Source organism: Ornithorhynchus anatinus, chromosome X3 (genome assembly GCF_004115215.2).
Source record: "Ornithorhynchus anatinus isolate Pmale09 chromosome X3, mOrnAna1.pri.v4, whole genome shotgun sequence".
Classification (NCBI taxonomy): Eukaryota; Metazoa; Chordata; class Mammalia; order Monotremata; family Ornithorhynchidae; genus Ornithorhynchus; species Ornithorhynchus anatinus.
The window spans coordinates 22965123-22983354 of NC_041751.1; the positions used below are offsets into that span (position 1 = coordinate 22965123).

General features: G+C 55.8%; 1 protein-coding gene across 1 annotated transcript in view; it reads right to left on the reverse strand.

The window, feature by feature from the left end:
* Positions 1–4432: 4432 nt before the first annotated feature.
* DENND4C (DENN domain containing 4C) overlaps positions 4433–18232 on the reverse strand; it is a gene marked incomplete at its 5' end in the record, with an annotated part of 30566 nt that continues 16766 nt past the window's right edge. Inside the window, 5 exons of the mRNA XM_029053645.2 lie at positions 4433–5979; positions 6269–6333; positions 12571–12724; positions 14213–14330; positions 16089–16334. Of these exons, the coding sequence (XP_028909478.2) occupies positions 5843–5979; positions 6269–6333; positions 12571–12724; positions 14213–14330; positions 16089–16334 (720 nt within the window). The remainder of the gene's footprint in view (positions 5980–6268; positions 6334–12570; positions 12725–14212; positions 14331–16088; positions 16335–18232) is intronic.

Genomic DNA, 18232 nt, shown 5'->3' on the forward strand with positions numbered 1-18232 from the left:
GCGTTTTTCTGAAGGCGAGGAGGGACGGAAGCGCGAGTAGAGGGAGGATTTTGAAGCGAGGCGAGGGATCTCCCCAGAGACGGCCGAGCGAGGCGGGGGAGTCGAGGCGGAGAGGCGGAGACTCGGGACTCACGCCTGATGGTTTACATTCCGTCGACGGAACCGGCGGCCCGGTCAACGGGGTGAGAGAAGAGGGAGGTGAGGCTTTCGGGGGGGGGGGGGGGGGGGGGGGGGGATTTAGACGGTCGTCATCCTACCCGTCGAATGACGACGACCGTGTCCGTGAAGCGCCCGCCCCGGGCCCAACGCCGTCGGAAGCGCCGGGGGTAGATACCGGGTGTTGGGGTTGGCCCAGGCGGGGCCCGGGGCTCTCGAGTCCCCATTTGCCAGATGAGGGAACCGAGGCGGGGAGAAGCGAAGTGACCTGCCCCCGAGTCACCCAGCTGACGGGGGGCGGGGGGGGGGCGGGATCAGAACCCACGACCCCCGACTCCCGAGCCCGGGCTCTTTCCCGCCGTTCTAAGAGGGTGGGTGGAGGGGGAGGACTTCCGGAGCTCGCTTTCAAAATCACCGTCGGCCCCGGAAAATAACCTGCCTTTCGGCAAGCCCCGTTTCCTCCGACCGAGGGCACGACCCGATCCGGACCCCGTCCGGGCCGCGTCTGTAGGAGATCGACGGTTTCGGACACGTGAGTGAAGGGTGGGGGAAAAAAAAATCACTCATACGCAGTTTATTTGGAGAAATACATTACACGTCGTCTCTTTATAGTGTAAGCTAAGATCTATACAAAATCTGGAATACACAAAGCGCCCTTGGAACCTTGGAGCATCTGTCCGACGTACAAAAAAGTTAGAGAAATGTTAGAATAAAGCAGAGCAGATGGATGCCATTTTGGAACAGTTCGGAGTCTTAAAACCAGTGTAAATCCGTTGCATTGACAGAAGAACTTCCAACTTGGCGATATTGGTGACGTTCACCCTTTAAATCGTTAATTTACAGAGTTCATTTTTCATCTCCCAAAAGGAGCGCGATGTGCTTGCATCGGTAGGAAACGATCCCTTATATTTGCATCACCCACTGATGTAGAAAAATAAACAGTATAGTTTCTTTATTAATGTAACTGTATAGTTTTAGCACTACCGTTCATAGATTTTTTTTTTCCCCCCCACATTTCATGAAGCGCAAAAAAAGGAGAGACACACAAAAGGCACCGGAGGTTTTCATTATGTTTAAGAGAAGCAGCTCATTTGCTAGATGCGATACCGTGATTTAGAAAGTTAGTGTGATTTTCACAAGTAACTGTTGAATGGATTAGCCATTTAAAGAGACCACCGACTCTAGACTAGATATACTTTTAGACAACATTACTATAAAAATATATTTTTTCCTATGGTCTAATGGACTTAACTCACAATCTACGGTACATCTACGAAAACAGTAAAAGAAAACTAGAGCCCGTATAATTTTTTTTTTTTTTTTTTTTTTTTAACACGTGAACAAAAGAACGGGTCGAAGTCCTGTGAAATCCAAACGTGCATTCTGTTGATGATTTGTCACACGGGCTTGGATTCTGCAATCTGTATAGTTCTCAATAGGAGAAATCGTGTGGAATTTAAGTTGCCTCGGACTGCCTAATGCTTTCCTAATAATCTCTGTAATCGGAACCTCTGTATAAAGAGGAACACGAACGAGGCTAGAAGAGCGGGGGACTAGAAAGACATGGATTAGTTGGCCATATCCTTCCAATTCTTTTTTTTCTCGGGTTTTTGTTTGTTTTTTTTTTTTTTTTAAACAGAGACAGGTTGTTTGGGACATCCTTTATCCTCTCTTTCAGTAATATAACGTCCTTGGTTTTACAACGGCAGGGAACTCATTCGCACGACTGAAATTCATTTTAAAATCCACTACTCAGAGGTTGGAATTCACATGACCTGCTGATTTCTCCGCACAGACTCTAGACTTGAAGAGCAGAGTCACGACTGGCGGACGCAAAAGCCACCTGCAGAATCTGAACTTCGGGGCGACGGGCGGCTCCGATTCGGGACTGCCTGCCACGGGGTCGCTTCGACGCGGCGGCGGCGGCTAAGGTTATCTTGCTTATTGGTCAAGCGTCTTCCTGTTGAAAGTACCTGCTCTCCTGAAACGGGGATAACCTGGGAGAAGAGTACCCCTTCCTGAATCCCCCACCACAAAACTTCAACTCCCCGTTCGCTATGACTCGTCTGGATCTAGATCCGACTGGCGACGACGACTTAATGAAGCTGCTCCGGTCTAATCTAAGCTCCGAGTTTATGTACAATCGAAAATTTCACTTAGAGGAGGCCAGGGTTCCCACGAAGTCACATCAGCCCACAGAAGTGAAGGAGGGCCCCTTCGTGAGAATCGGCAACTCTACGCAACACGTTCGTAACTCAGTGATCCCTTAGGGGCAAATATCTCTCTGACCAACGTGAATTCTTAAAAGACGCCCTCAACCCCACCAAACAAACACGCCCTACACAAACCAAACACTACTGGCTCTGAATTCCCGAGATTCGGCACTTCTGCCGCAAGAGAACCCTTCCAGGGTGGGACCGTAAATTGCCATTCTTGCTAAGAGAGGAGAGAATCGGTTTCAATGATCCACTTCACTCCTGGAAGCGTTCTGTTTTGCTGGCAAAGATTAGGGGCAGTCTAGCCACTGGATGACTACGCACCCTGACCTTAAAATCTGGGGGAGCGCTCAGGTCGGGTCATACGAGTAGCCACACAACAGTCTGTTTTTATGCCGCTCCTCCGTTTGAGCGAGCAAACTACACGGTGTATTTTTTTTTTTAAAAAAAAAATCATTGAATAAATCATCATCTTCAGAACTCATTCCTTTTGCAACTTCATAGAAATTTTTCCCGCCACCTGGCAGAGACCCGGAATCAAGCAACGAGGAGCCGAATGACCATCCGGCTCCACGAACGGGTATGTAGTGTTAATTTATCTCCCGGATGGTAAATTGGAAAGTTACCCTTTCGGCACTTTTGACGACCCTGATACGGTGCCATCGCCTGGCTGGATTTCAGTTGACCGCACGAGAGAAAGAAGGGATCGGGGGTACGGAGCCAATCCTCCGAGCTGAGGTTCGTTTTCCGGCTAGCAGGGAAGCATCCTTAGCACACGTTTCTCAAGAGGTGACTCAAAAACACCAAGCATATCGTTGGCTGTACAACGTGAGCAACTGGAAACGTGCTAGAAGAGCCTCAGGCAGCCCAACGAAACAGCCTCGTGGCCTTAAAAACAAGAGATTTCAAAGTTTCTGGCAAAATGTCCCTAAGACAGGGATCCAGCAGGATCAAGTCTATCACCTGAAAACTCAATCGTCTTACGATTACGTCCACCGAGAAGGAAAGAACCAAGGGAGTTGATTTTTACCACTTGACGGAAGAAACTACAGAGACGTTCTGCAGAGCTGAAGAGGCAGAAAACTATTTTTTAGGAATAGTTCAAATAAATATGGGGATAGATTAAATGGTCAGTAAAACGGCAATAAAGCTTGACCTCATCGGGTCTCGCTACTGCTATAGGTTAAAACAATTAGCGGGGGGTTTTTCCACAGTGTCACTTCACCGGTGACGATTCACTTGGGTCAGCATTGACTATACTGGAATTAGTGCGTTCAAGGGTCAGAAGAGCCCATTTAGGGAGGAGGAAAGTAAATTAATTCATGGTCATCAGAATAAAAGAGGTGTATGGAAATGGCATAACCTATAGATTTTGAAGAGACTGAAAGAGAAGTTAACCCTACTCGCCGTCACGGGTGCAAACTGTATCACGCATTACAACTAAACTACGGCAGTTGCCCAGATTATTCGATCCTGTAGCTGTGATTCTCACCGTACTGGAAAGCTACAAGGCAGACATATGAATAAACGAAAATAACTTTCCATTTTATCCAACGCCGCGGTGACTATGGTAATTGTACTGAATTTTGATGCTTTTTTTGGGTCAAATCCCGAACAGCGTTTTTATACCAATTCAACGTCAACCGACGTAGCGGTAAAGTAACGCGGACTGAAGCGGTTTTAAAAGGAGTACCGGGTCAATAATGCAGCGATATACACTCTGACGCAAACAGTGCAAAATCCATTGCTATAAAGTAATGGTTAATTAAAAAAAAAAACAAAAAAACACCAACCCCAGGAAACCCAAAAACCTTTTCAGTTAACATGCCACATGTAAAACTAACCAACAAAAAAACCCCCCCAAAACCCAAACCTTTTCGGTTTTAACACGCCACGTGTAATTTCCAAAAATACAAGAATTTGAGCAACTACCGAGCACTTCCACAAGGACTTGGTACTAAGACTCTACGTCGTAGGGATTCGATAAGCCCCCGAAACGTAGAAGACTGGTATAACGATTGTAGTGTAGGCAACCCTCCCCCCCCCCCCCCCCCCCCCCAAGAAAATTACACCCTGTGCAGAAAGTGAGAATGTGCTTTTGCGATTCCACCCATTTCCCCATTTGGAAGTTACCCTTTAAGTCATCGCTGTCAGTAATTCCAGGAAATCCAACCCTTTGCCGTCATTTCAGTTAGGTACCATCACGCCACAGACTCATTTCCTGCTATCGCCTTTTAAACGAGGCGCAGGGTTCAGGCAAATTTATAGCAATCTGGAGGTATACGTTGGCGGGGTTTGTCTTTTTCCAACAGGAAGCATAAGGCGTGACCGACAGGCGAGGCGTGCGAGGTCCCGATTTCTTCGAAAACTACTGTAAGATCAAGTTTTAATTTGTAAGACGGAATTCAACCTAAAATATATATGTATATACGCAGACACATACGTGTATTCACACGCGCACACACTCTTATGCAGGTGCACGTAAATCTGTGAGCATTATACACCATTCGACTTCCACTGCAGTGCAAGCCATCCCACCGGTTTTAAAAAGTGACCAAGGGCTTCGGTGCCTAGAAGTGAAGGCTTCAAACCAGAGGACAAGGAACCCGCGAACCTGAAGAACGGGGCCTCGACGAACACCGTGAACCCTCGGCGCGACCTAGGTTCGGTTTCGTTTAGGCGGCCGATCGACTCGGAGACGGGTCGGTCTCACGGCGGCTCGGGTTACCAAGGCTATTTTGGTCAGGGACGAGGCAGAACGGGAAGAGGGCCGAGTATCCACGGTAAAACACGTCAGCGAGCGCCGGGACGAGTGAAACTATACGTGAACGGATGGAAAAGTGAAGCCGGAAACAGGGAGACTGCCTGTCCCCAGGCTCAGATCATTTGGATCGGTGATAACTACGGGCCAGTTCACGGCCACGTCGTACTGCGTCACCATGGAACCCGGGGAGATCTCAGTAAACACACAAGCCGACGGTACGCGCGACTACAGACGCACGCACGTACGCCTCCAACCTACGGTTCTGCGGTCGAATCGACTAGCTGGATCGCTCGCCTCGCGGCTAGAGAGGCTTTACGCAGTTAGAGTCGAACTCTTCCGAACTTGGAAAGCTACCCACCCCCACCAGTAAAACGCCTACGGTAAACTGGCTTCTTATCGCTCTCTTCCCACCGTGGATCTTAGGAAAAAGTCCAAGGTTTCCGTGAGGACCGGCTAGCGGTTTGGAAATCGAAAGCCTTCCATCGAAGAACGTTAGCTGTCTCACGGCATGACACTCGCGTCGCGAGATCGCGTCAGAATGAATTACAACAGAGTAAACTGTCCCCCACGGAGGCCGCAATTAGCGACCTCTGACTATTGTCCGCTCTCAGGAGCTTGAATCCGAATCTCGGCAGGCTGCTAGGTTTGCACGTTGTCTCCCGGTATTAGTTTGCGTTGTGAAACTGCTTCCGATTCTTCCCTTGTTTTAAATCAGAGGCGCGCCAAAACATTTCCGGCACCACTCCACATTCCTACTCGGTGGGACGTCTATTTTCTGCGTCTTTTCAAGCACCTCGGTTGAGAGACTTTTATAAGCAAGTTCATACTCGTTGTCGAAGGCCTCTAGAATATAAAAAAAAAAAAAAAAATAGAAGAAATTGGGCGTTAACGATAATCGGGTTATTTTGTATTGACAGAACAGCGGACCCCCCCCCCCCAAAAAAAAAGATCAGATTTAGCCATTCCTTTATAATGGAATGGGGAACATTTTCCATGGAAAGCGGCAAATGCTGCTAAACAACAGCATGCAATAGTTCATGCGGCAACTTTTAAACTAAGGTTCGACTGCCGTGGGTATCAATTTTTACATGAATAAATACTATTCGCGCTCACCCCAATCACTGCAACTCACCGATATCGATATTTTCTCTTCCCAGAGACACCAAAGATAAAAAGAGGATTTCTCTGTACAAACTCCTGTAAAAAAAAAAAAAAAAAAAAAAGTTATAAATTTACGCATACAAAACCAGCAAAGACAAAATATCTTCCTCGATCCGCAAGACTCGGTGCGCAGATTCTCCATGCGGACTACGTGGTTTATTTCGATTCCTTCTTTTGCGGTTTGATGGCCAATCGCCCAGGACTGACGTTCTGTGTCCTGAACCTGACCCCCGTAACAAAATGAAGGGATTCTAAGTCCCGGTAAGGTCAGCGAGAAAGGCTACCATTTTACGGGTTCGACTTGGGGCGCCAGTTTCACCTATCGCCGCTTTGAAAACGATACCACAGCGGGCCCGGCTTACGTATCCGTCGGCGGGAGCCCGACGGGCTTCGAAAACGAAGGAGCGGAGAACCCTCCTCCCCGTCTTATCCGCGATCGTTGAAATGGATAAACAGGAAGGCATCCGTGAGCCCGAGACAGGTGAAACGGGGCGCTTTCCTTCGTCACCGCCACGTCAGAGAGGAGCGGAGTGAAGTTACAGGCAGCTTAACGCCAACTTGAGACCGTACCGCTTGATCCGCTGACACCGTCCTCTCCCGGTTCTCCCGCTAATCTCTCCGACGGCTCATCTTCCACCCCTGTGGCGGGCTCCTCCTCTGACTCCCACCCCTTAATGGCGGGAGACCGCTCGGGGTTCCGTTCCGGGTCCCCTTCCGTTCTCCATCTACGCCCGCTTCCCTGGAGAACTCACTGGCTCCCACGGCCTCAGCCACCATCTCCGTGCGGGCGATTCCCAGATCTACACATCCCCAGCTCCGCTCTCGATCCTTCTCCTTTCCCGCGCTCTCACGCCTCTTCCTACCTTCAGGGCGGCGCCGCGTGGACGACCCGCCGACACCTCACAGGCGGCGTGTCCGCAACGGAGCTCCTCATCTCCCCGCCCAAACCCTGTCCTTCCGCAACTTTTCTGTCACCGGAGACGGCACCGCCCATCCTCCCCGTTTCCCGAGGCCACGATCTGGCCGTCGCCCTCCATCCCTCTCTCAGGTCAACCCACGCGGTCCTCCGTAAAAGGGGGATGAAGACCGTGAGCCCTACGTGGGACAACCCGACGACCTCGCATCTCCCCCGGCGCTTAGAACAGTGCTTGCCATATAGTAAGCGCTTAACAAATACCAACACTATCATTATTATTTTTCTACAAAAACATTCACTCTGCTGCCCGGATCCTTTTTCCAGTGCTTCTCCACTCCTGAAGAATCTCCGCTGGTTGCCCCTCCACCTCCTCAAACGAACGAACTCCTCACCGTCGGTTTCAAAGCGATCACCTCGCCCCCTCCTACCTCACCTCCCTGATTTCCCACCGCGACCCAGCCCACGCACTTTGCTCCTCTCAACGGCAACCTACTCACCGAACCTCATTCTCATCTACCTCGCCACTGACCTCTGGCCCACGTCCGGCCTCCGGCCCGGGGCGTCCTCCCTCTTCGTATACGACGGACGATCACCCTCCCCACCTTCCAAGCCTTACCGAAGGCCCGTCTCCTCCGAGAGACCTACCCGCCTCGGCCCTCGTCTCCTCTTCTCCCGCTCCCTTCCGCGTCACCCTCGCGCTTGGATCTGCACCCTTTATTCACCCCTCCCTCGGCCCCAGAGCGCTTAAGTACGTATCCCCGATTCATCTCTTTACGGTCTGTCTCCCCCTCTAGACCGTAAGCTCCGTGTGGGTAGGGAATTATACTCTACTCTCCCAAGTGCTCAGCAGAGTGTTCTGCACAGAGTAAGCGCTCGGTAAATACGGCCGAACCTTACTGTCCCCGACTTCTTCTAGTCGTCCTCTGTTTCTGGCGGGTAGAGAGCCGGGTGAACGAGTAAATAGTTCCAGGAGAGAGAGCTGAAAAACTGCAGTTCGAGTCACTTAAGGAAGGGGATAGCGGGGGCGGGGGGAGGGAGGGAGGCAATCAACTGGTCAGAGGTGTTCGAGCGCTTACGCTGTTCAGAGCACTGAGTGCTTGGGGGAGCACGGCAGAGTGAGTAAACACGATCCTTGTCCTCGGGGAGCTTACGGTCTTGCAGAGAAGGCAGTCATTAAAATAAATTACATTGAGGGAAGGGAATGATGATAATAATAATAATAATAATAATGATGGCATTTGTTATTATATTGGTATCTGTTAAGCGCTTACTGTACTAAGCACTGGGGTAGATAAAAGATGATGGGATTGGACAGGTCCCTGCCCCCCACGGGGCTCGCGGTCTTTATCCCCATTTTACAGAAGAGGTAACCGAGGCACAGAGGAGCCGAGTGGCTTGCCCAAGATTACCCAGCAGAGAAGTGGCGGGGCCGGGACTAGAACCCAGGTCTGCGGGATCGGAGGAGGGAGGACGTTACGGGCCAGGGGCAGCAAGCGGGCTAGGTGCCGGCGGCAAGACGGGCGAGAGAGAGGCACGGTGAGAAGGTGAGCGCTAGAGGAGCCGAGCGTGCGGGCCGGGTCGTAGGAGAGGAGCGAGGTGAGGTTGGAGGGGGCGAGGAGGATGGACCGCTTTAAAGCCAACGGGGGAGGAGTTTCCGTCCGAGACGGAAGAGGACGGGCAAGCGCTGGAGTTTCCCGAGGAGCGGGGTGACGCGTCCCCGACGTTTCCGGAGAAAAACGATCCCGGCAGCCGAGTGAAGCCGGGACCGGAGCGGGGAGAGGCGGGAGGTTGGGAGGTCCGGCAAGGAGACTGACGCAGTAATCCGGGCGGGGGTAGGACGAGTGACCGTATCAACGTGGTAGCGGGCCGGATGGAGGGGAAAGGGCGGATTTTAGCGATATCGTGAAGGCGGGACCGACGGGACTCGGTGACGGACCCCATGTGGGGGGTCGAGTGACGGGGGGGGGGGGGGGGAGTCAAGGGTGACGCCAAGGTTACGGGCCGGTGAGACGGGAAGGACGGCGGCGCCGTCTACGGCGACGAAAGTCACCCCTCCCCCTCCCCCTCCCCCCCACCGACCCTCTCCCCTACTTTCCCATCCTTCCCCGCAGTATCCTCAGAGGAGATCTCCTCCCTCCTCGCAAGCGCCACCCCCTCCACCTGCGCCTCGGACCCCATTCCCTCTCACCTTATCAAAAACCGTCGCCCCCGCCCCCCTCCCTTCCTTAACTTCTATCTTTAACCGCTCACTCTCCAGTGGCTCCTTCCCCTCCGCCTTCAAACACGCCCACGTCTCCCCCGTCCTAAAAAAAAACCCGCTCTCGACCCCACTTCCCCCTCCGGTTATCGCCCTATCTCCCCCCTGCCCTTCCTTTCCAAGACCCTAGAACGAGTCGTCTACGCTCGCCGCTCAGAATTCCTCAGCTCCCATTCTCTCCCGGACCCCCTCCGATCTGGCTTCCGTCCCCTCCGCTCTACCGAGACCTGCTCCCTCTGAGGTCGCCCGTGACCTCCTCCTTGCCAGATCCGCTGGCTCCCACTCCGTTCTGATCCTCCTCGACCCCTCTGCCGCCTCTGACGCCGTCGACCGTCCCCTCCTCCTCCACACCTCATCTCGCCTCGGCTTCACGGGCTCCGTCCTCTCCCGGTTCTCCTCTCGTCTCTCTGGCCGGTCGTTCTCGGTCTCCTTCGCGGGCGCCTCCCCCCCCCCCCGTCCTCTAACCGTCGGGGCTCCTCGGGGGTCAGTTCTCGGCCCTCTTCCCTTCTCCGTTTACGCTCACTCCCTCGGTCAACTCATCCGCTCTCACGGCTTCGACTGCCACCCCTACGCAGACGACGCGCGGATCCACGTCTCCGCCCCCGTCCCCTCCCCCGCCCTCCGGGCCCGCGTCCCCTCCCGCCCCCGGGACGGCTCCGCCCGGATGTCGGCCCGCCGCCCGAGACGCGACGCGAGCGAGACCGAGCTCCTCGTCTTCCCTCCCGAGCCCGGTCCCCTCCCGGACCTCCCCGTCGCCGCGGACGGCGCGACCGGCCTTCCCGTCCCTCGGGCCCGCGACCTCGGCGTCGTCTTTGACTCGTCTCTCTCGTCCGCCCCGCACGTCCGATCCGTCGCCGAGACCCGCCGGTCTCACCTCGACGATATCGCCGAGATCCGCCCTCTCCTCTCCACCCGGACGGCTACCTCGCCGCCACGGGCCCTCGTCATATCCGGCCAGACGACCGCGTCGGCCCGCTCTCCGACCCCCCTCCCTCCTCCCTCGCCCCGCTCCGGTCTGTCCTTCGCCCCGCCGCCCGGCTCGTCTCCCCGCGGGAACGCTCCGGGCGCGTCACTCCCCTTCTTGAACGCCCCCACGGGTCGCCCGTCGACCTCCGCTCCGAACGAAAACCCCTCGCTCTGGGCTCCGAGGCTCTCCGTCGCCTCGCCCCTCCCCACCTCTCCCCCCGCCTCCCTTTCCGCCGCCCGCCCCGCCCGCCCCGCTCCTCCGCCGCCCGCCTCCTCGCCGTCCCCCGGTCTCGCCCGTCCCGCCGTCCACCCCCGGGCCGCGTCCCCCCGCGGTCCCGGGACGCCCTCCCTCCTCGCCTCCGACAATCTAATTCTCTTCCCCTCTTCGAATCCCTACTTAGAGCTCACCTCCTCCGAGAGGCCTTCCCAGATTGAGCCCCCCCCCCCTTTTTCCCTCTGCTCCCTCTACCCCCCCTTCACCTCTCCGCGGCTCAACCCTCTTCCCCCCCCCTTCCCTCTCCTCCTCCCCCTCTCCCATCCCACCCCCTCGGCACTGTACTCGGCCGCTGGACTGTATATATCTTTACCACCCTATTTGTTTATCTTGTTTAACGAGATGGACGTCACCCTGATTCTATCTAGTCGCCATTGTTTTCACGAGATGTTCTTCCCCTCGACTCTATTTATTGCCATCGTTCTCGTCCGCCCGTCTCCCCACCCACCCCCCCCCCCCCCCCCCCCCCCCCCCCGATCGGACCGTAAGCCCGTCAAACGGCGGGGACCGTCTCTACCTGTTGCCGACTTGTTCGTTCCAAGCGCTTAGTACGGCGCTCTGCACATAGTAAGCGCTCAATAAATACTATTGAATGAATGAATGAATGAAAGGGGAGAGGACAGGGTCCGGGTGGGAAGATGAGGAGCCCGCCCATTTCCCACCACGACCCAGCCCGCACGCTTGGCTCCTCTAACGCCCACTTACTCCCTGGACCTCAATCTCGTCTGTCTCGCCACCGACCCCCTCCCCCGCGTCCCGCGACTCCCTCCCGCTTCGCACCCGACGGGCGATCGCTCTCTCCATCCCCGAGGCCTTACACAAAGGCACGTCGTCCTCCTCGACCGAGCCCTCGTTCCCTCTTCTCCCACTCCCTTCTGCGTCGCTCGCGCGCTTTGAGTCGCGTCCTCCACTCACCCCGCTCTCAGCCCCACGCCTCCTACGTACGGGGGCGGGGAAGGGGTCCGTTTAATGTCACGCTGTACTCTCCCAAGCACTCAGTAGTACGGTGTGCCGCTCGCAGTAAGCGCTCAATAAAGACCGCTGATTATTAAGCTCCCTCATCCGGAAAGTGGGGATTAAGAGCGGGAGCCCCACCTGGGGCGACCGAACCACCTCGCATCTCCCCCGGGCGCTTAGAACGGTGGTTGCGCTTTCCAAGTGCTTCGTACGGTGCTCTGCACGCAGAAAGCGCTCAGTAAATACCACCGAACGGACGGACGAGCGGCTGGCACACAGTAAGCGCTTAACGGATACCAGGGACGTCCTTACCGCTACCGTTACGGAGCGCTCGTTCACAGGGGAGACGGAGACACGCCGCGGAATGGACGGCGGAAAATCATCCCGTACGCACAAGCGCCGAGCAGACCGGCGGGTCGCTACGACTAAAGACGCCAGAACTAGATCGAGGCGGGCTAGTCGGCCGAGATGTTTAGGCGGGGTATCGGGACGCGCTTCTCGGCCCGCGATACCCGCCTCGGTCTTGGTGTTCCTTTCTGAAATACGTTCCCAGCGCCTAGTACGGTGCTCCGCACACAGCAAGCGCCCAGTGAATACGATCGAATGATTGAGTGAATGAAAGAAACGCAGGCCCGACTGTCTTAAGAACCTCTGAACAGAAACGCGAAGGGCTTGGCAGAGACCGGCGGCTGATCGGGACCTCGGGCCGCTCGCCTCGCTCCTCCGGGCCTCAGTCCCCTCCTCTGTAAAACGGGGGTGAGGGCCGTGAGCCCCGCGGGGGACAGCCCGATGACCCTCCGTCGACCCCGGCGCTCAGAACGGCGGTTGGCACGCAGTAAGCGCCGAACCGACACCCGCGTCATCGTCGCAAAGGAAGAGCAGGAGAAGCCGTCACCGCCTCACCTTTGTCGTTTCGCTCCCGGCTTAACTTTCTGCAGCAGGAGGTTGATGGGTCTGAGAACGTTGTTATCCTGAATGCTCTGCCTGATGTTTTCCACCAGGGCGCTTGTCGCTCGCTGGTCCTCCGAAGCCAAGGCCCGTTTCTTCTCGACGGATTCTGGAAACGGGAACACCACAGGTCGGATCCCGAGAGGCTCCGGGGAATCGATCGATCGTATTTACTCGACACTGAACGCGGGCAGAGACTGCAGCTTAGCCTACGTGGCAGACGCGTTCCCCGCCCGCGGGTTTACACTCTGCAGGGAGGCCGCGTGGCTCGGCGGAAAGAGCCCGGGGGCCTGGGAGCCGGGGGTCCCGGGTTCTAATCCCGGCTCCGCCGCGCGTCAGCCGGGTGACCCTGGGCGAGTCGCTTCGCTTCTCAGTTCCCTCGTCTGTAAAATGGGGGTTAAGGCCGCGAGGCTCACGTGGGACAACCTGCTTACCCTCAGGACGGCGCTCGGCACAGGGTAAGCGCTTAACGAACACCAACGTTATTATTATTATCCTTACAGGAGGGTTTCTTTCTGACAGTCTAGGACCAGGGCTAATAACGGTACTAATAATGACCACCATCATCGTCGTCGTCATCATGACGACGACGATGGTATCCGTTAAGCGCTTACTCTGCGCCGGGCACTCTACTGAGCACTGGGGTGGACACAAGCAAGCAAATCGGGTCGGACACGCGAGAAGCAGCGAGGCTCAGTGGAAAGAGCCCCGGTTTGGGAGCCGGAGGTCGTGGGTTCTAATCCCGGCTCTGCCGCCTGTCGGCTGTGGGACCCTGGGCGAGTCACTTCGCCCCTCTGTGCCTCAGTGACCTCCTCCGGAAAAGACTGTGAGCCCTACGTGGGACCACCTGATTTCCTCGTAACGATAATAATAATGATAGTAACGGCATTTGTTAAACGCTCTCTTTGTGCCAAGCACTGTTCTGAAGGGCCGGGGTAAGATACAAGGTAATCGGGTTGCTATCAGGTGCTACGCCGTGACTAACGAGTTGACGCTAGGTTTTCAGCTCCTTACAGGACGGGATCTGTACCTCCTCCCACTGTACTCTCCCCAGCGCTTAGTGGAGTGCTTCGTACACACCCGGAGCTCCACCAGGTTCCCGCCTCAGAATACCTTCCTCTTCCCCGCAAACCCAACATTTTAAAGATTTGAATATCGCATATTTAGAGGAAGGCGAGAAAATCCCTGCCTGCACAGAGACTGCTTCCCCCAAAGACTCTCCTCCTGAATAAAGGCAACATAAGCAAGCAGTCGTCCGGAGACTCCAAACGAAACAACCTGAAACATTTTGACCGCTGTGTCTTAAAATACAGCTTCTTTGCTAACGTCCCAGCCGAGACGAAATACTTAGAGGAACACATACGCGAAGCAAACGTCTCAACCAACCGATCGGGACATACCCTACATTTAAAAACTGGCAGAATACGTTAACTTGCATTCGGAGAGCCTATAACAGAAGAATCCCCCTCCCCCCCCCCGCACCCCGAAAAAAACACACACACACACACACACACACGTATACATATTTGAAAGAGAGAGGTGGAAAGGTGAAATGGCGTCTCTCGCCCCGCTTTTCTGAACGCTATATTTAGCTTACTGAAATTTCTCCAGGAAATGTACAGAGGTTCTCCAGGCTCTTGATGAAGGTTGATATTGTCCCACAACAGCTGGACAAATACTAGCTTGGTGTCCTGCGACAGAGATGACGGAGGAAGCTGAAACGAATGGGGGGGGGGGGGGGGGGGAGGGGCGAGAGAAAGAACCATCACAAGGACGGCACGACTACGCGACCTGCCGAAGCGAGACTGTAAACCCGAGATAAGCTCCCCTTGAGATGCGGCATCACGTCGCCGTGACTCTCGTCTCCCCCATCGACGCCCCCTTGCCCTGGAGGCCTTCCTGGAACTGTCCCCGTCCCCCCCCCCCCCCCCCACGGCTGACCGCTCTCCCCGTTTTCGAAATCGTCTCCCCACCAGGAGGTCCTTCCCTGATTATTTTCTTTTCCTCTTCCTCCCGCGGGGCTCCTCCCAACTCCCTCAGGGCCAGCTAGCCGCCAGGCTCCGAGCGGGTCTCCCGAGGGCTGGACCGATCCGCGCCGCTCCCGGAGTCCGTACGCAAGGTTGGCGACCAGGTGCCCCGCTTTACGTGCGGATGGGGGCGACCCCTAGGCTTCCGGAGGGGGTAGGAGGGACCCTCGGACCCCTGGGGGTGGGGACCCAGGGTCATCTTGTGCCCGTTCTTGGAATCCTCCTTGGTGCCAGAGAGACTCCCCCTCAGGACGCACACCCTTTTCAGAAGAAGGGGCCGCTGGGTCAAATCGGAAAATCAACTCGCCGCAGGTCATGCAGAATAGCAGCCACCTCTCCCGAACGCCGTGTCACCGGAAAAGATCCAGCAGCTCTCCCTCAGGCACTTAAATACCACACTGTCAGGAAATTAACTGCCTATGGAACGCTTCCTCTAACACGACTGGAGTATCAGAACCACATCTACACCTCATCTTCAGCTACCCGACCGACGCTTTACACTCGGGGTTTCGTATCGCTTCTGTACTGATTTTGAAAGAGACGCGACGGAGGCCGGGAGTTGGAGCGTTTCTTTCACCGGGTTTAAAAAACTCAGTCGTCTTAAGTTCCCCGGATCCCCCGCGGCCCTTCGCGGACTGCAGGTGCGAACCATCTGCAGTGAAAATGTGCCACCGATCCTCTCTGGGACGTTTGCGTTTCTCCGAAGCACAACAGGCTCGCCAATTATTCGTGTTCCAGATCGAGAGAGGAACGAGCCCCACACGGAGAAGCGACGGCAACGTGGTTTCTTTCTTTTTGAAAAATTAAGTGCCGCCGAGCCGTTTCGGGTTCGTAGCGACTCCCCGGATGTGCCTTCTCCAGAGCGTCCCGTCCTCGGCCGTGATCCGCAACCTCTCTGACGGTCCTTCCGTTACGGTCGTCACCGGTCTCCGCCCATCTAGCCGCCGGTCTGCCTTTTCCTCCTATTCCCTGGACCTTTCCTGGCATTAATGCCTTCTCCAGAGAATGAGTCCTAAATACGCTAAGGTAAGTTAGCCCTCCAAAGACTACTCTGGCTTGATTTGCCCTAAGATCCATCAGTTTGTCTTTCGGGTGGTATTCGCGAAAGCCTTCTCCGACACCCCCTTTCCAAAAGAATCGCTATTCTCTCTGTCCCGTTCTTCCACCGTCCGGCTTTCGGATCCACACGCCGTCACCGGAAACGCCACGGAGTCGGCGACGGCTATTACTGTGCCGGTCGTCCCCCGTGGGCACGTCCCACGACTTGTTCCAGGCTCTTCCTAGCAAGTCGTCCTAACGTTAACCTTCGGCGCACTTCCCGACCACTAGCTCCCGGCCACGTGCCGACGTCTACGGGTTCTCGCTACGACAGGGTGACGTCGGGAGGCTCCCTAAACGGTAAACGCGTGACGTCCTCGCGCGGCGTGATTTGGGTGACCCGCATACCTGTACCCCTTCGTTGCAGTGCTCCGACGTGAGAATAAGTCCCGGCAAATTGCTGGGCAGATCCAGACGTCTGAAGTACCACACCAGATTCCAAAAGATGATCGGATGTTGATCGATGAACGACGAGGTGTGAATCACTTGGTCGCCCTCGTTTTCTAGCAGAGATTCAAGTTCTTTACGCAGCACCAAAGGACTCAGGTAAGGCACTGAAACAGGAGGAGGATTGGGCTTCTTTCCTAACGGGTCCTGAAATAAACCAGCAACAGTCGTCGTGACTTCCTACGTCTCTCCACCCGTCAGCGGTAGCTAGTGGGCGTTTACTCTCCTAGACCGGAAGCTCGTCGTGGGCAGGGAACGGTGTCTGCTTATCGTCGTCCCGGACTCCCCCAGGCGAGAAGTAGCGTTCCGCACGCCGTGGGCGCTCGGGCGCGACTGGCTCGGTGAAGGTGCGGGGCGTTGTGCTAGGCTCTTTGCTGGCGTACAGCACGACCGAGTCGGTAGACACGTTCCCCGTCCCCGACGGGCTTACGGCCTAGAGGACGGCCTCTTAACCAAGGCTCCCCTACGATCTGAGACCCGGAAGTGCGGTGCGTGGAACCTGGCGCTGGGAAAAGACCCGAAGGATTAACGGCGATAATGACGAAAGGAATGATGAGGATTCTGGCGTCGGTCAAGCACTTACCAGGCGCCCTACGGATTTTACCCCGACGATCGGCGTGAACCTCGGCCCTCTGGGCTCAGAAATACGACCAAACGGCACCACTGGGGAAACGCGGCACCCGCGGCTCAAGGGAGGGGGTGACGGGGTGCCGCCTCGCGCACGTACAGTTGGAACTGTACGGTGTGATGCCACCCTGTGGCTGGTTCCAGGAGCCACTTGCCCCTGGGCAGCCCTCCCAGGGCCGTTTATCATTAGTAACGGTAATAATAACAACGGTATCTGTTAGGCGGCTACTGTACACCAGACACCGGTACTAAGCGCTGGGGTAGATAGAGGCTAATCAGGTTGGACAAAGTCCCCGTCCCACACGGGGCTCATTTTTACAGATGGGGGAGCCGAGGCGCAGGGAAGTGACCCACCCGAGGTCACCCGGCGGACAAGTGAAGGAATCGGGATTAGAACCCAGGTCCTCCTGACTCCCCAGGGCCCTATCCACTAGGCCGTGCCGCTTTCCCAGTTACCACAAATCCATCGAACCCTCGGTTTACACGCTTCTAACGAAAGGACGACGACAATAATGATAATTACGGTATTTGTTAAGCGCTTACTATGTGCCAGACACCGTTCTGAGCGCCGGGGCAGACACGAGGTAAGCAGGTTGTCCCCCGTGGGGCCCACAGTCTTCGTCCCCGTTTTCCAGGCGAGGGAACCGAGGCCCGGAGAAGTGAGGTGACTCGCCCGAGGTCACCCAGAGACAAGCGGCGGAGCCGGGACCGGAACCCACGTCCTCCGACTCCCGAGCCCGGGCTCTTTCCGCTAAGCCACGCCGCTTCTCTACAGTTTTTATATGATACATTAGAAGGTATAACACTATGTACATATATATATATATGTATATATATATATATATAAATACGATGAGTTGGAAAGACTCCGACTCGGGTCTGTTGTCTACGAATCCCCTAGAACCGGGCCTCTGGATCTCCACAGACAGGGACCGCTTTCGACCGTCGTGGAGCGGGATGACGCCACCAAATGAATTCCAGGTTTTTCCTTTATTAAAGTTCGTCCGTCTTCTAGAAAGAGCGCGTGGCCGCGGCTGCTGCTGCGGGCCACGGGAGCCGGGAGGGGCGGGTTCTGATTTCCACTCGGCCAAAACCCGGCTGGGGGATTCTGCCCGACCGCGCCCTCCCTGCCCTACTCCGTTTCCTCTCCGCGTCGCCCCCGACCCACGATCTGTACCCTCGAAGCACCTCATCTTCGCCCCGCCCACAGCACTTCGCGAATAGCCAGGGTTCGTCTCGGCGTCCGTCTCCCCGACAAGACCGGGAGCTCCCTGCGGGCGGGGAGTCTGTCGGCTCCGTCCCGGCGCGCTCCCCCGAGCGCTCGGCACGGTCCTCCGCCCACGGTACGCGCTCAACGGACAGGACCGATTAGACGAGTCGCTCGACCTCTGTGCCTCAGTCTCCCCACGTCTCCGCTC